This window comes from Sus scrofa, chromosome 11 (assembly GCF_000003025.6).
Source record: "Sus scrofa isolate TJ Tabasco breed Duroc chromosome 11, Sscrofa11.1, whole genome shotgun sequence".
In the NCBI taxonomy this organism is placed as follows: Eukaryota; Metazoa; Chordata; class Mammalia; order Artiodactyla; family Suidae; genus Sus; species Sus scrofa.
This window is the reverse complement of record NC_010453.5, coordinates 976203-993947: the sequence shown is the minus strand read 5'-3', so window position 1 is coordinate 993947 and position 17745 is coordinate 976203. Positions and strand designations below refer to the sequence as shown.

General features: G+C 43.7%; 1 protein-coding gene across 6 annotated transcripts in view; it reads right to left on the bottom strand.

The window, feature by feature from the left end:
* Positions 1 to 17745, bottom strand: part of IFT88 (intraflagellar transport 88) — an 82174-nt gene that overhangs the window by 31670 nt on the left and 32759 nt on the right. For all 6 annotated transcript variants that reach the window (XR_002336593.1, XR_002336592.1, XR_002336595.1 and 3 more), the window contains 2 exons: positions 15860 to 15946; positions 10624 to 10723 (listed from right to left, as the gene is read on the bottom strand). Coding sequence is in view for 1 of the 6 variants with exons in the window: in XM_021065434.1 (XP_020921093.1) it covers positions 10624 to 10723; positions 15860 to 15946 (187 nt within the window). In the remaining 5 variants the exon portion in view is untranslated. The remainder of the gene's footprint in view (positions 1 to 10623; positions 10724 to 15859; positions 15947 to 17745) is intronic.

Below are 17745 nucleotides of genomic sequence, written 5' to 3'. Positions count from 1 at the left end.
GGCCCTAAAAAGCAAAAAACAAAAAAAAAAATTAATTAGTTAATTAAATAAAAAGCACGGGAAGAGGACTAATTGCCACATCAGCACACTCCCTGGTTCAAGTAAAGTGTAGAGGCGGGAAAGGCGTTCTCTGTTATTTGCGACATCATAAAGCAGGATACCAAAAGAAAACGAGTAACAGTGACGATTTTTAAAAACCGGAATGCCATCATACTTCACAACATGCCCTTCAAAAACAGCTATTCTGTTATAGTCAAGGAAATGGATCTTAAGATTTTGGTATTTGTGAATTTGGGGCTCATCCATTACGATATTTTAAGACTACATTTAGGAGTTTCCATCCTGGCTCAGCACTAACGAACCTGACTAGGATCCAGGAGGACCCAGGTTCAATCCCTGGCCTCGCTCAGTGGGTTAAGAATCCGGTGCTGCCGTGAGCTGTGGTGTAGGTCACAGACAAGGTTTGGACCCCATGTTGCTGTGGCTGTGGTGTAGGCTGGTGGCTACAGCTCCAATTCAACCTCTAGCCTGGGAACCCCCATATGCCACCGGTGCTGCCCTAAAAAGACAAAAAAAAAGGTTACATTTAACACCAAATCTATTCTCCCTGCAAAAGGCTGCTATGAATCTAAACAATACATAAAAAGCAATGCAACTCAAATTATAACTTACAAACATTTAAAAGAGTATTTAGAACTTAAAACATCCATTTAAAGGCACGGACAGGGGAGTTCCCGTCATGGCTCAGCAGAAATGAACCTGACTAGTATCCGTGAGGACACGGATTTGACCCCCGGCCTTGCTCAGTGGGTTGAGGATCTGGTGCTGCCACGAGCAATGGTGTAGGTCGCAGACATGGCTCAGATCTGATGATGCTGTGGCTTTGGTATAGGCTGGCAGCTATAGCTCTGATTTGACCCCTAACCTGGGAACCTCCATATGCCAAAGGTGAGGCCCTAAAAAGACAATAAAAAAAAAATAAATAAATCAAAAAATAAAACCATGGATAGAATAAAAATACATTTCATATTTTAAGTTTCTAAATATAAATATTCTAAAAAGATTGAATAATTACTCCAATAAAAGGAACATTCTCAGGCATTTTTGATTTTGAAATAGGCTGTTTTCATACTGTACCTTAATGCATTCTTCAATATTTCTATTTTTAAAAGTAAAATAACAGAAATCAATTTATAAATGAACAAGGGGATTAAGACGGCAGACTAGAAGGACTGGAGCTCAACTTCTCTCCTAAAAACAACAAAACTTACAACAAAAAGCTGAGCAATCTTCAACCAAATGGACCAGAAACTTTCAAAAAGATATCCTACTCCGGAAGACAAAGAGGAGGCCACATCAAGAGGCAGGAGGGGTGATTATGTGATATAAGCAACCCCAAGCTCTCTGGGTGGGCAGCCCACAGACTGGAAAGTAACTACCACAGAGACTCACCTACAAGAGTGAGAGTTCTGAGCCCCACATCAAACCCCCTTGTGTGGGGATCTGGCACTGGGAGAAAGAGCCCCAGGAGCATCTGGCATTGAAGGCCAGTGGGGCTTGTGCGCAGGAGATCCGCGGGACTGGGGGAAACGGAGACCCCATTCCTAAAAGGCGCACATGGACTTTCATGTGCACTGGGTCCCAGGGCAGAGCAGAGGCTCCATAGGAATTTGGGTCAAACCTGACTGCAGTTCTTGGAGGACCTCCTGGGAAAATAGGGGTGAATGTGGCTTGATGTGGGAGAAGGACATTGGAAGCAAAGCTCTCAGGAATCTTCAGCAGCAGTGCCTTTCTCTGGAGGTGGCTGTTTGGGAAAAATCTGGCCCCACCCATCAGTGCTGAGAAGCCCCAGGGCAAACAACAGTCCAGGTGGCATCACAGACCCGCCCCTCAGTAAACAGGCCGCCTAAAGACCCCCCAGGCACACAGCCACCTCTAATCTCACCCAGAGACAAAGCCCCACCCTCCAGAGGGAGTAGAATCAGCTCCACCTACCAGTGGGCAGGCATCAGCCCCTCCCATGAGAAAGCCCACAGCAACCCCCATACCAACTTCAGCCACAAGGGGGGCAGACACCAGAAGTAAGAGAGGCTACGACTCTATTATCTGTAAAAAGGTCACCACACCCAAAACCTATAAAAATGAAAAGACGGAGAACTATAACTCAGATGAGGAAGAAAGAAAAAAACCCAGAAAAAAAACTAAACCATGAGGAGATTCTCAGCCTCCAGGAAAAAGACTTTAGACTGTTGATGCTGAAGATGATGCAAGACATTGGAAATAAACTGGAGGCAAAGACGGGTAACTTACAGGAAACACTGACCAAAGAGATACAAGATACAAAACTTAAACAAGAAGAGATGCAAAATACAATAACTGAAATAAAAAACTCACTAGAAGAAGCTAACAGCAGAATACAGGAGGGAGAAGAACGAATAAGCGAGGTGGAGGACAGATTAGTGGAAATTAAGGATGCAGAACAGAAAAGAGAAAAAAGACTGAAAACAAATGAAGAGAGTCTCAGAGAAAACGCTGGGACAACGTTAAACGCACCAACATCCATATTATAGGGGTGCCAGAAGGAGGAGAGAGACAGAAGGGTACAGAAAAAATATTCCAAGAGATAATAGCCGAAAACTTCCCTCACATGGGGAAGGAACCATTCACTACAATCCAGGAAGCACAACGAGGGATTAAAATAAACCACCATATAAAATAAACCCAAGGAGGAATACACTGAGACACATATTAATCAAACTGACCAAAAGTAAAGACAGAGAAAATCTTGAAAGCAGCTAGGGAAAAGAAACAAATAACATACAAGGGAATCCTGATAAGGTTATCGGCAGATTTATCAGCAGAAACTCTGCAGGCCAGAAGGGAGTGGCATGATATACTTAACGTGATGAAAGGAAAAAACCTCCAACCAAGATTACTCTACCCAGCAAGGCTCTCATTCAGACTTGAAGGAGAAATCAAAACCTTCACAGATAAGCAAAAGCTGAGAGAATTCTGCAACACTAAACCAGCCCTACAACAAATACTAAATGAACTTCTCTAGGCAGAAAAGAAAAGGCTGCAACCAGAAACAAAAATTCCACAAATGACAAGGCTCACCAGTCAAGGAATATATACAGTAAAGACAGGAAATCATCCATGCACAATTGTGCCACCACATCAGAAATCATGAGAAGAGGAGGGAACAAATGCAGGACACTGGAGATGAACTTGCAATTAAGACAACAACAACTTAAACAATCTCATATACATATAGACTCTTACATCAAAACTTCAGAATAACTGCAAACCAAAAATACAATTGATACACAAACAAGGAATCTCTGAAGAAGAAATATATCTCATAGTCAATAAGTGCCTAATCCACCATGAAGGGGGTCATTTGACATCATTCTTAGAATGCTTAAGTCTTCTTAGATCTGATTCTGATTTCCTCTCCATCAAAGAATTTATGATAATTATAATTAAATAATGCAACTATACAATTAAATGATATAGTTTACAACTGTATTATTAATAACCATTTCTCTTCATGGTACAATGTAAAGTCTATAATGTCTTGTTTATCACCTCACCTAGAATGGTGTAATGCCTATATTGAAGAATCAATAAGACGTAACAAATTGTGAGAAAAAAAAAAAAGAGGAAGAGACAATAGCCAAAAACTTCCCTCACATGGGAAAGGAATCACTCACTCAAATCCAGGAAGCAGGAAGCACAAATAACAAGGCGCACCAGCAAAGGGGTGTGTGTGTGTGTGTGTGTGTGTGTGTGTGTGTGTGTGTGTGTGTATAAAAGATACGAAATCATCCACACAGAATCATGCCACCAAAATCAGAAATCATGAGAAGAGGGAACAAATGCAGGACACTGGAGATGCACTTGCAATTAAGAGAACAACGACTTAAAACAACCTTGTATATATACATACACTCTTATATCAAAACTTTAGAAAACTGCAAACCAAAAATCTACAATGGATACACAAACAAATAAGAAAAATCAACTCAAATACAACTCTAAAGATAGTCATCAAACCACAAGAGGAGAGAACAAGAGAAGAAGAAAAAAGAGCAACAAAACCAAATCCAAAGCAATTAATAAAATGGCAATAAGAACATGCATATCAATAATTACCTTAAATGTCAATGGACTAAACACCCCAACCAAAAGACACTGACTGGCTGAATGGATACAAAAACAAGACCCATATATATGCTGTCTCCAAGAGACCCACTTCACTTCTAGGGACACATACAAATTGAAAGTGAGAGGACAGGAGAAAATATTCCATGCAAACGGGAATCAAAGGAAAGCTGTAGTAGCAATACTCATAATAGACAAAATAGACTTTATTTTTATTTATTTATTTTGTCTTTCTGCCTTTTCTAGGGCCACTCCTGCGGCATATGGAGGTTCCCAGTTCAGGGGTAGAATCAGAGTTGTAGCTGCCAGTCTACACCACAGCACAGCAACGTGAGATCCAAGCCATGTCTGCAACCTATACCACAGCTCACAGCAATGCTGGATCCTTAACCCACTGAGCAAGGCCAGGGATCAAACCTGCAACACTATGGTTCCTAGTCAGATTCACTAACCACTGCACCACGAGGGGAACTCTGACAAAACAGACGTTAAAATGAAAAATATTTTAAGGGACAAGGAAGGTCACAACTTAATGATCAAAGGATCAATCCAAGAAGAAGATATAACAATTTTAAATATCTACGTACCCAACACAGGTTCACCACAATATATAAGCCAACTGCTAACAACCTTAAAAGGACAAATCGACAATAACACAATCATAGTGGGGGACATTAACGCCCCACTTACAGCAATGGACAGACCATCCAGACAGAAAATCAATAACGAAACACAGGCCCTGAATAAAGCATGAGACCAGATGGACCTAACATATTTATAGGACATTCCATCCAAAGCAACAGAATACACATTCTTCTCAAGTGCACATAGAACATTCTCTAAGACTGATCACATCCTGGGATACAAATCAAACCTTGGTAACATTAAGAAAACTGAAATCATATCAAGCATCTCTTCTGACCATAACACTATACGACTGGAAATCAACAACAAGAAAAAAACTGCAAAAAAACAAACACATGGAGACTAAACAACATGCTACTAAACAACCAGTGGATCACTGGAGAAATCAAAGAGGAAATTTAAAAAATACCTAAAAGCAAATGATAACAAAGATATGACACTCCAAAACCTATGGGATGGAGCAAAAGCCGTTCTAAGAGGAAAGTTGATAGCAATACAAACCCACCTCAGGAAACAAGAAAAAGCTCAAATAAACAAGCTAACTTTACATCTAAAGCAGCTAGAGAGAGAAGAATAGACAAGACCTAAAGTTAGTAAAAGGAAAGAAATCATAAAGATCAGAGCAGAAATCAATGAAATAGAAACAAAGAAAACCATAGAAAAGATCAATGAAACGAAGAGCTGGTTCTTTGAAAAGATCAACAAAATTGATAAACCCCTAGCCAGACTTATCAAGCAAAAAAGAGAGAGGACTCAAATCAATAAAATTAGAAATGAAAAAGGAGAAGTAACAACGGACACCACAAAAATACAAAGGATCATAAGAGACTACTATATGCAACTATATGCCAATAAAATGGAAAACCCAGAAGAAATGGACAAATTCTTAGAAAAGTACAATCTTCCAAGACTGAACCAAGATGAAATAGAAAAGATGAATGGACCCATCACAAGTACTGAAATTGAAATTATGATTAAAAAAATTCCAACAAAACAAAAGTTCAGGACCAGATGGCTTCACAGGCAAATTCTATCAAACATTTAGAGAAGAGCTAACACCTATCCTTCTGAAACTATTCCAAAGAATTGCAGAGGAAGGGACACTCCCAAACTCATTCTATGAGGCCACCATCACCCTGATACCAAAACCAGACAAAAACACCACAAAAAAAGAAAACCAGAGGCCAATTTCACTGATGAACATAGATGCAAAGATCTTCAACCAAATCCTAGCAAACCGAATCCAATAATACATTAAAAGGATTGTACATCATGATCAAGTGGGATTTATCCCAGGGATGCAAAGGTTCTTCAATATCCACAAATCCATCAGTGTGATACACCACATTAACAAACTGAAGAATAAAAACCATATGATCCTCTCAAGAGATGCAGAAAAAGCCTTTGACAAAATCCAACACCCATTTCTGATAAAAACCCTTCAGAAAGTGGGCATAGAGGGAACCTACCTCAACATAATAAAGGCCATATATGACAAACCTACAGCTAACATCATTCTCAATGGTGAAAAGCTGAAGGAATTCCCACTGAGATCAGGAACAAGACAAGGATGCCCACTCTCGCCACTACTCTTCAACATAGTTCTAGAAGTCCTAGCTACAGCAGTCAGAGAAGTAAAAGAAATAAAAGGAACCCAAATTGGAAAGGAAGACGTAAAACTATCCCTATTTGCAGATGACATGATACTATACCTAGAGAATCCTAAAGACTCTACCAGAAAACTGTTAGAGCTCATCCACGAATTTGGCAAAGTAGCAGGATACAAAATCAATACACAGAAATTGACAGCATTTCTATACACTAACAATGAAAGATCAGAAAGAGTAATTAGGGAAGCAATCCTGTTTACCATCACATCCAAAAGAATAAAATACCTAGGAGTAAACCTACCTAAAGAGACAAAAGACCTGAACTCTGAAAACCATAAGACACTGATGAAAGAAATCAAAGACAACACAAATAGATGGAATGACATCTCATGCTCGTGGACTGGAAGAGTCAATATTATCAAAATGACTATACTACCTAAGGCAATCTACAGATTCAATGCAATACCCTATCCAATGACCAAGGACATTTTTCACAGAACTCGAACAAAATATTTTAAAGTTTGTTTGGAAGCACAAAAGACCCAGAATCGCCAAAGACATCCCAAAAAAGAAAAATGGAGCTGGAGGAATCAGGCTCCCGGACTTCAGACTATACTACAAAGCAACAGTCATCAAAACTGAATGATACTGGCACAAAGACAGAAATATACATCAGTGGAATAGGACAGAATGCCCAGAATTAAACCCACGCACCTACAGCCAACTCATCTATGACAAAGGAAGCAAGAATATACAATGGAAAAAAGACAGCCTGTTCAATAAGTGGTGCTGGGAAAACTGGACAGCCACATGGAAAAGAATGAAATTAGAACACTCCCTAACACCATACACAAAAACAAACTCCAAATGGATGAAAGACCTAGGTATAAGACCAGACACTATAAAACTCTTACAGGAAAACATAGGCCAAACACTCTCTGACATAAACAACAGCAACATCATCTCAGATCCACCTCTTAGAGTAATGACAGTAAAAACAAAAATAAACAAATGGGACCTAATCAAACTTAAAAGTTTCTGCACAGCAGAAAGACAACTCACAGAATAGGAGAAAATATTTGCAAGTGAATCAACTGACAAGGGACTAATCTCCAAAATTTACAAACACCTCCTACCGCTCAATACAAAAAAAACAAACAACCCCATCAAAAGATGGTCAGAAGATCTAAACAGACAGTTCTCCAAAGAAGACATACAGATGGCCAAAAAACACATGAAAAGATGTTCAGCATCGCTCATTATCAGAGAGATGCAAATCAAAACCACGATGAGGTACCACCTTACACCAGCCAGAATGGCCATCATCCAAAAGTCTACAATCATTAAGTGCTGGAGAGGGTGTGGAGAAAAAGGAACCCTAGTACACTGTTGGCATTGTAAATTGGTGCAACCACTGTGGAAAACAGCATGGAGATTACTCGGAAAACTAAACATAGAACTACCATTTGATCCAGCAACCCCACTCCTGTGCATCTACCCAGAGAAAACCATGACTCGCAAAGACACATGTACTCCAACGTTCATTGCAGCACTATTTTCAATAGCCAAGACATGGAAACAACTTAAATATCCATCGATAGAGGAGTGGATCAAGAAGATGTGGTACCTATACACAATGGAATATTACTCAGCCATTAAGAAGAACAAAATAATGGCATTTTTAGCAACATGGATGGACCTAGAAATTATCGTGCTAAGTGAAGTCAATCAGACAATGAGACACCCACATCAAATGCTTTCACTGACATGTGGAATCTGAAAAAAGGACAGAATGAACTTATTTGCAGAACAGATAACATATAAATACAGACTTTTAAATAACTTATGGTTTCCAAAGGTGACAGTTTGGGGGGTGGGGAGATGCGCTGGGGGTGTGGGATGGAAATCCTATAAAACTGGATTGTGATGATCATTGTACCACTACAAATGTAATAAATTCATTGAGTAATAAAAATAAATAAATAGATATTGGAAAAAAAAAAGTTACAAAAAAACTTCAAAATAATTTATAAATGAAACTGATTTATTTTAATACAATTTAGTTGTAAATGGCAAAAAAAAAAAAATCATGAAAATAAACACTGTTAGTTTGGTTTTTGTTTTCCCCCCAAAAGAATTAGGAAAATAGATCCGTGTCCATTTCCCTTTTCTTTCCGGGCTGGCACCAGCTGCTCCTGGCTGTGCTCTCCTCTGAGCATGTCCACCTGCTACCACTGGCCTTCACCCCTGCACCTGTGGCTTTCCGGGAGCTCTTTCTCTGCTACCAAGGCGACTACCAAACAACACTATCACCACAAATAAACATACTGAGATTTCAATTTCAGTATTTTTTCTGAAAAAAGTATTTAGACTTAACTAGAGAACTATTTCCTTACAAAAGACACTTTTTCTCTTTTGCCTTGAGTCATAGTCCATCAATGATCAGTATGAGTTACATGAACCCAATCCTTTTTAAGCTAATAGCGTTCCTTTGAAACTAAGATTGTACTAAACCCACCTCATCAGAGTTACAATATACAACAAAAGAAATGCAGAGGAAAAGCAGCAATGCTGAAAAGAAAGCAGAAAATACAAACGTAACACATCAGTAAACGAACTGATACTAAAATCTTATATATGCAAATGGAACAAAAATATTTTGAGGAGTTCCCGTCGTGGCGCAGTGGTTAACGAATCTGACTAGGAACCATGAGGTTGCGGGTTCGGTCCCTGCCCTTGCTCAGTGGGTTAACGATCCGGCGTTGCCGTGAGCTGTGGTGTAGGTTGCAGACGTGGCTCAGATCCAGCGTTGCTGTGGCTCTGGCGTAGGCTGGTGGCTACGGCTCCGATTAGACCCCTAGCCTGGGAATCTCCATATGCCGTGGGAGCGGCTTAAGAAATAGCAAAAAAAAAAAAAAGACAAAAAAAATATATATATATATTTTGAATAGGAAGAGCTACTATGAAAGCAGCAAACTATGATTTGTGTTAAATGAATTGTAATATGAAAAAATTAGCAGGTTTATTCCCTAGGGAACACAGTTTTAAAACATGAACTCTGGTAATATACTGTCAAATTTTTCTTAAAAAAGCCATTTAAAAACAAAGTATCAAGAGAAAAGTGGCAAACACGGTTTTCTCTGTTGTCATCTATCAGCACGTCTCCAAACACAAAAAATTGCTTTTCTGTCCACAGATGACTCCAACAAGACACCAAAGACCAATCTGTCTCTCTTCACATCCACTTTTCAGTGGAACAGCACCAGACTTCTATCCGTGGCATTTTTAATGACGGAACAGATGTAAGGACAGCTGAGAAGTCCCTTCAGGCTCTGCGGTGCTGGCAAGTCACCAGGCGCGCGGAGCTGTGCAGAGCAGGGCAGGAGGCCGCCAGGCACCCGAGCTGCTTTCAGCTGCTCTCTCGATCATGCCACAGGTGCCTGCCCCCTCCCTCGAAAGGCTTGGTCACTGCCTTGTCCCCCAGAAAGGGAAGGGGAAGAAACGGGAAAGCCGACTTGGGATGGTGTCGGAAAGCCACCCAGGCTTCCTCTGGCCCTTGCTCCCAGGAGCTGGGTACCCAGAGGGCGCAGGTTTTACAAACTGGGTGTCAAGGGTCACTCTCCTTGCTCCCCTCTGGGGTCCCCGCCCCCTCCCCAAAGCTCTTCTCTTCTGATGGGCCTGCCCCTGGAGACAGCCTGCTGACAGCCAGCACCGCCCCGCCTCCTAGCCGGCCCTGATGCCCCACACAGGTCCCAGGGGTTCGGAAGCTGCAGCAGTGGGCCCAATACAACCCCAACGAGTCCACCCAACACAGAAGCCGGTGCCAGGAGAGCTGCGGGGGGGACATGAGGCCGCTGTTCAGGCTCCCGGCCTCCCCGTCACCTGGGTACGAGCTCTGACCCTAAAAGCCTTCAGCTTCAGGGACGCGTCTGAAAGCCTTTGGGGCAGCTGCCTCTGCCCTAGAATATGGTTTAGTAATTTAGCAAAACCATGTTTTACACAGCAAGGATTTGCGTCGTAAGAAAGAGGCCAAAGAGGTCAAAATTAAAACACTATCTTAAAGAAAATTATGTTAGGATACAGATAAAACTATTACTCAGCTTCAGAACAATCACAGATAACATTATTCCAGAAAGGAGTTTCACAAGAGTACTGCTTTGACCAACTGACATACGACCTTCCACCTAAACATTTTTTCACGTACCTGGTGGAAGTCCTTTTGCTTCAAATATGTGACTGCTTTGTTTATTTCCAAGTCGTTCGCCAGCTCTACATACGGAGAGGCTTTCACAACTTCGACACACCTGTCATGTCAAGTGAAAAAGAGGTTCTTTTATTTTGTTCTAGTGCATTAGGTTGTTTGTCTTTCCAGGGCGGCACCCTCGGCATATGGAGTTCCCAGGCTAGAGGTTAAATCGAGCTACGGCTGCCAGCTACACCACAGCCACAGCAATGCCAGATCTGAGCCGCGTCTGCGACCTACACCACAGCTCAGGGCAATGCCAGATCTTAACCCACGGAGCAAGGCCAGGAATGGAACCTGCACACTCATGGATGCTAGTCAGGTTCGTTTCTGGTGAACCACGAGGGGAATGCCTACATTCTCGTTTTTAATTAACTAATAAAACAACTTCAATTTGTAACAGCTACAAGTGTTTATATTTTTCATCTTCAATGCTCTGATGGTGAGAAAAATTCTATAGAACATATTTAATTTGATATATCTAATTTATTTAATTTTTTTGCATCCAAGCCTGGACCTGTTCCCCAAGGCACACAAAACATTTACTGTTGACCATCCATCAGGCAGGGCGCCAGTGCCCTCCTGAGCCTGATCACATGTAGTCCGCACACAGCGGGAAAGACAGGCGTCACTGCTGCCATACGTCTGAGATGATGCTCATGGAAACTCCGAGTGAGACGTGAGCCCAATTTCTGTTGCTACCGAAAGCCACTGCACCAAGACGGAGGGTCTCTAACTGAGAATCATGACCTTGGCGCCAAGAGAGACCCCACCGAAGGGGCCTGTGCGGCTGCCGCCTCGGGCTGTGGTCACCACCAAAGTGTATTTCTCATCTGCTCTGGAACATACATCAAAGCCTTGGGCTTGACCAATAACTGGAACATACTGAAGCGGAAGAGCTTTCTTCAAGCAGAGCATTTTCTAACCCAACGGAGCCAAGAGCCCTCCTGCCTGCCGTGGGCAGAGGGCACCCGAACCAGCCCGATGCGGCAGCCGCGCCCCAGCAACGCGGCCCGCGGGGCTTCCAGGGAGCGGCGGGCGACGCGCTCAGCGAATGTGGACTGGAGGTCTCCTGGGGGGCCTGTGTCTGGGCCGGGGCTGCAGGAGACCTGAGTCCGCCGAGAGAAGCCCAGGAGAGGCGCGAGAAGCCAGGGTGCAGACGCTCAACCGGGCTGGGAAAGGCACGCCAGCTCCGAATCAGGGGCTGGAGGCGGCAGAGGGAGCCCGGAGGAGGGCAGAGCGCGCCCCAGGATCGGGGGGACCAGAAAGCCGCACGCTCTGGGGACGCCCCCGCGTTCCCCCGACAGCGAGCGGCTCAGAGAGGAAGCGGGACGCTCTCCGCCACCCTTTCTCCGATGGGGCTCTGGGAAGGAACTGAGCCCCTAGAAATGTACTGGGGTGGCTTTTTCTCACTTTCCTAAGGATGGTACGCAGCCCCCGCCAGGCTAGAAGCTCGGGATGCCTGAAGCTTCGGGCTAATGATCTCGAAGAATCTACAGAAGGGCTGCCACCCCCCTCACCCCCCCACCCCCCGACCCTGGAGAACAGGCTTCTCTCCGCGGAGACCAGCCTCCCTCCCTCCCCCCGCTTTTATTCCAACGAATCCTTCAAGCCTCAGCCCAATGAGGCCAAACTACATTAGCATTTAGCAACTGGGACTAGGAAATCTCACAGCACACAATGAACACAGTTACCTTAGTGTAACACAGCATCTGTAACGTTCGGTTACTCAGTCTAATAAACAACCCCCAATAAAGAAGTTCAGAGAGAAAGGGGAGTTCCCACTGCGGCAGTGGGTTCAGAATGCAACTGCAGGCGTTCCCGCAGGGGCACAATGGGATCAGTGACACCTCTGGAGCACTGGGATGCAAGTTCTACCCCCTCCCTGGCAGAGTGGGTTAAGGATCCGGTGCTGCAGCAGCTGATCCCTGGCCCAGGAACTCCATATGCCACAGAGCGGCCAAAAAAAGAAAAAAAAGAGAGGGAGAGAATCTGACCGTGCGCCTCAGGTTGCTCCTCAGGTTAGATGCCCGGCCTAGAGCGGTGGATTAAAGGATCCAGCATTGCCACAGCTATGTGTGGCATCGGTCACACAGGCTTGGATTCAATCCCTGGCCCCGGAACTTCCACATGCCATGGGTGTGGCCATTTAAAAATGAAAGAGAGCAGTTCCCTCTGTGGCTCAGTGGTTAACAAATCCGACTAGGAACCATGAGGTTGCGGGTTCGATCCCTGGCCTTGCTCAGTGGGTTAAGGATCCGGTGTTGCTGTGAGCTGTGGTGTAGCTCACAGACGTGGCTCAGATCCTGCGTTGCTGTGGCTGTGGCGCAGGCTGGAGGCTACAGCTCTGATTAGACCCCTAGCCTGCGAACCTCCACCTGCCACGGGTGCGGCCCTAAAAAGACAAAAGACAAAAAAAAGGCGGGGGGGAGATTAAAAGGAGAATATGGCAGGAGTTCCCTTGTGGCACAGCAGGTTAAGGATCCAGCATTGTCATTGCAGTGGTTGGGTTGATGCCTTAGCCCAGAAATCGCCGCATATTGCAGATGTATCCAAAAAAAAAAAAAAAAAAATCAACGTACTATATGGGACAAACAGGAAAAAAGGAGCTAAGAGATAGGAACCTAGATGAAGAGGAAGTCCTTTCACTATAAAGTGCATAAAGTGTGTGATTAGACCACATAACCTAATTAAAGACAGATTGCAGAGTGGACACAAAGGGAAAATCAACTCTGAATTGCTTGCAAGAGACACACCTTAAAGTAAAGTGAAGGCAGGTACACACCGCTCACCAAAAGAAAGGAGACAGAGCAAACTTTAAGGCCACAGACATGACTAGGAGAAATGAAGGATATTTCCTAACGATAAACAGCTTAATCCTGGAGTTTCCATTGTGGCTCAGTGGGTTAAGAAGCTGACATACATCCTTAAGGATGCAGGCTGATTTGTGGCCTTGCTCAGAAGGTTCAGGATGCAGCATTGCCGCCAGCTGTGACGTAGGTGGTGGATGCAGCTTGGATCTGGCATCGCTGTAACTGTGCCATAGGACTGCAGTCTGATTCAACCCCTAGCTCAGGAACTAACCTGTGCCACAGGTGTGGCCCTAGAAAAAAAAAAAAAGCTTCAGGAGTTCCCGTCGTGGCGCAGTGGTTAACGAATCCGACTAGGAACCATGAGATTGCGGCTTTGATCCCTGGCCTTGCTCAGTGGGTGAAGGATCCGGCGTTGCTGTGAGCTGTGGTGTAGGTCGCAGACGTGGCTTGGATCCTACGTTGCTGTGGCTCTGGTGTAGGCTGGCAGCTACAGCTCCGATTGGACCCCTAGCCTGGGAACCTCCATATGCCGCGGGAATGGCCCAAGAAATGGCAAAAAGACCAAAAAAAAAAAAAAAAAAAAAAAAAAAAGCTTCATCCACAAAGGATATATCCCAATTTTAAATCTTTACGGATCCAATAACCTAGCTTAAAAATAACATAGAACAAAAGTTAATAAATCTAAAAGAAAAAAAACGCAGAAATCCAAAACCATAGTAAAAAAATTTAACGCATCTTTCTAAGTAGCTAAAAGAATAAGCAAACAAAAATCAATAAGATGATATAAACAAAACAATATGGAATCTGTCCTAATGTATACAGGGTATTACCACTAACAGTAACAGATGTGTTCCTTTCAAGTGCATTTGGACTATGTATCAAGCCTCAACAAATTTCAAGGGGTTGAAATCATTCAGTGCATATCCCCTGACCACAGTGAAATTAAACTAAATAACCAAAAAAAAGATGGAGTTTCCACTGCAGCTCAGTGGTAAGGAACCCAACCAATATCCACGAGGATGTGGCTTCAGTCCCTGGCCTCGCTCAGTGGGGTAAGGATCTGGCATTGCCATGAACTGCGGTGCAGGCTGGCAGCTGTAGCTCCAATTTGACCTCTAGCCCAGGAACTTCCATTTGCCTCAAGTGTGACCCTAAAAAAAAGAAAAGGAGTTCTCTTGTACCTCAGCAGGTTAAGGATGCAGTATTATCACTGTACTGGCTTGGGTTGCTGATATGATGTGGGTTTAATCTCTGGCTCAGGAACTTCCACAAGCTGTCAGCACAGCCAAAAAAATTAAATTAAAAAAAAAAAAAAAAAGAAGAAGAGGAGTTCCCATCATGGCTCAGTGGTTAATGAACCAGTGCTTAGCATCCATGAGGACTCGGGTTCAATCCCCGGCCTCGCTCAGTGGGTTAAGGATCCTGTGTTGCTGTGGCTGTGGTGTAGGCCAGTGGCTTAAGCACCGATTGGACCCCTAGCCTGGGAACCTCCATATGGCACGGATATGATCCTAAAAGGACAAAAAGACAAAAAAAAAAAAAAGAAGAAGAAAAAATAACCAATACCAGAAATGAAAGACAAGAAGGTCCCGTCATGGCTCAGTGGTTAACGAATCCGGCTAGGAACCATGAGGTTACAGGTTCGATCCCTGGCCTTGCTCAGGGGGTTAAGGATCCGGCATTGCCATGAGCTGTGGTGTAGGCGCAGACACAGCTCGGATCCCACATTGCTGTGGCTGTGGTGTAGGCCGGCGGCTACAGCTCCTATTCCACCCCTAGCCTGGGAACCTCTATATGCCGCAGGATTGGTCCAAGAAATGGCAAAAAGACAAAAAAAAAAAAGAAATGAAAGACAAGATGTTATTAGATTTGACAGACATTTAGATGACAATAAGAACATGACTACATCATGTCAACAAACATGACAATGTTTTATTTACAACTTTATACGAATAAATTTGACAATTTAGAAAGCTGAGCTGCAAGAGGTATTACTCAGGATAGAAAGTTTAGCAGTACTGACGAATTTAAGGTAGAAAAAGGAGATAATGAGAAAAGATAAAGCAAAAAGGCAGAGGGCACAGGGTGGGATTCACAAGATGAAAGCAGTCACGCACCCACATGCCAAGTGCAACACATCTGCCTTAGCGCTTAATGTACAAAATGACATAAACAAGAAGAAAAATATATGAGAACTTTTAGAGTTGCTTATCTTACCACCTAATATTGGTAATCTTACCATGTAATGCTATTTGCTTGATAAGCAGAAATCAATATTCCTAATTACTTGTTCACTTCCCTAACTAACAAAACTTTAATAAATCAATAAAAGGTATACATCAGAAAACACCAAGTTCAAGCAGTTAATACTGAATTTCTCTTACCAATCATAACCCACAGCAAACGACGTCTCAATTACAGGAGCGATGAGTTTTGCAGCAGTCATGATGTATTTTTCCGCCATGGCTTTCCTGGATCAAACAGCCCAAAAGTTTTCTTTAGAAATACAGCATAAAAAGAGTTTGGACTGACTTCTTAAAATGTAAGTGAAGGAGTTCCTGTCGTGGCTCAGCGGTTAGTGAACCCGACTAGCATCCATGAGGATGCGGGTCCGACCCCTGGCCTTGATCAGTGGGCCAAGGAGCTGGCGTTGCTGTGGCTGTGGTGCAGGCCGGCGGCTACAGCTGTGATTCGACCCCTAGTCTGGGAACCTCCATATGCTGCGGGTGTGGCCCTAAAAAGACAAAAAGACCAAAAAAAAACAAACAAACAAAAAAAAAAAACAAAAAAACAACGTCTATGGACTGCTCTGCTGGCAGATCCCCGAGAGCCACAGGTTCTGAAGCTGCGTTACCTGTGCTGTCCAAGGAAAGGAAGAAGCTGTGGTGAATAAACCTGAACGACTACGGTCTCTAGAGATTTGCCTCCCCTTCACCTTCACAGAGGCGGAGTCACAGAGCAGGTCCTGTGCTCTCCGGCGACTGGCTCCTTTCACCCACCACCACGCCTTCAGGACTCACGTGTACTTAGGCCATGTATTTCATTCCTTTTATGGCGAAAGAATATGCCACTGTGTGGTGAGATCACGTGTGCAGATTTTTTTGGCTGTGACACATCTGGAAGTCCCCACGCCAGGGATCAAACTCTTGCCACAGCAGTGACCTGAGCCACGGCACTGACTCCACCAGACCCTTAACCCACTAGGCCACCAGGGAACTCCTTAAACCGTATTTTTGTTTATCCATTCATCAGTTGTGGATATTTGGCTTGTTTCCACTTTAAGGACAGAAATAATGCTGCCATGAACATTCATGTCTAAGTTATCGTGTAGATCATTCTCTAATTTCTCAGGGGATTTATCTAGGAGAGAAACTGCTGGGTCTTATGTTAAGCCTCTGAGAAATGTCCAGACTGCTTTCCAAAGTGGCCGCGCCATTTCACACTCCCAGCAGCCACATATGAGATTCCCACTTGTCCACACCCAAGCCAACGCTCCTTCTTATGTGCTTTGACTCCGTCACACCAGCAGGTGTGACGTGCCATCTCACTGCAGTTTTGAGTGCACCTCCTGAAGCTAAGCATCTTTTCCTGCACATCCTGGCTGCTTGAACTTCCACTGCAAACAAAAGTCTATTTATCACTTTATCACTGGGTTGGAAGAGGACTTTACTATAGAAACTGGCCCCCTTTTGGATACATGGTTCTAGGTGTTTTCTCCCGTTCAGGAGGTGGTCTTTCACTTTCCGGAACAGACGTCTTTAATTCTGATGAAGTCCAGCTTTTGCCTCGTCTTTTCCTTTGGTATCACACCGAAGAAACCCCTGCAGAGCAAAGGGTCGGTAGTGTCCACCTCTGGGTTTTTTCTAACAATTCCGTAATTCTAGGACCCACTGTGAAGTCATTTCTGTGGATGGTGTTTGAGAGAGGCCCACCTTCACTCTTTTGCATGAGCACATCCAGTTGTTCCAGCACCATTTGTTAAAAAGACTATTCTTTGCTCATCAAATGGCCTGACAGCTTTATTAACGGTGAGTGTTGGGAGTTTCCTTCCATCCCTCTGACTTTTACGTCTGTCCTCCTGCTGCTGACATAAACGGCCACCACACCTGTCTTGACCACGGCGGCTTTGGGGCTTGAGTCCTCCAACCTTTCTACGCTTTTTCAATATTTTTTGGCTATTCTGCACCCCCTTACATTTCCCCGTGAGTTTTAGGGTCAACTTGCCACTGTTTGCAAAAGCACTATTGGGGTGTTGAAAGGGATGACACGG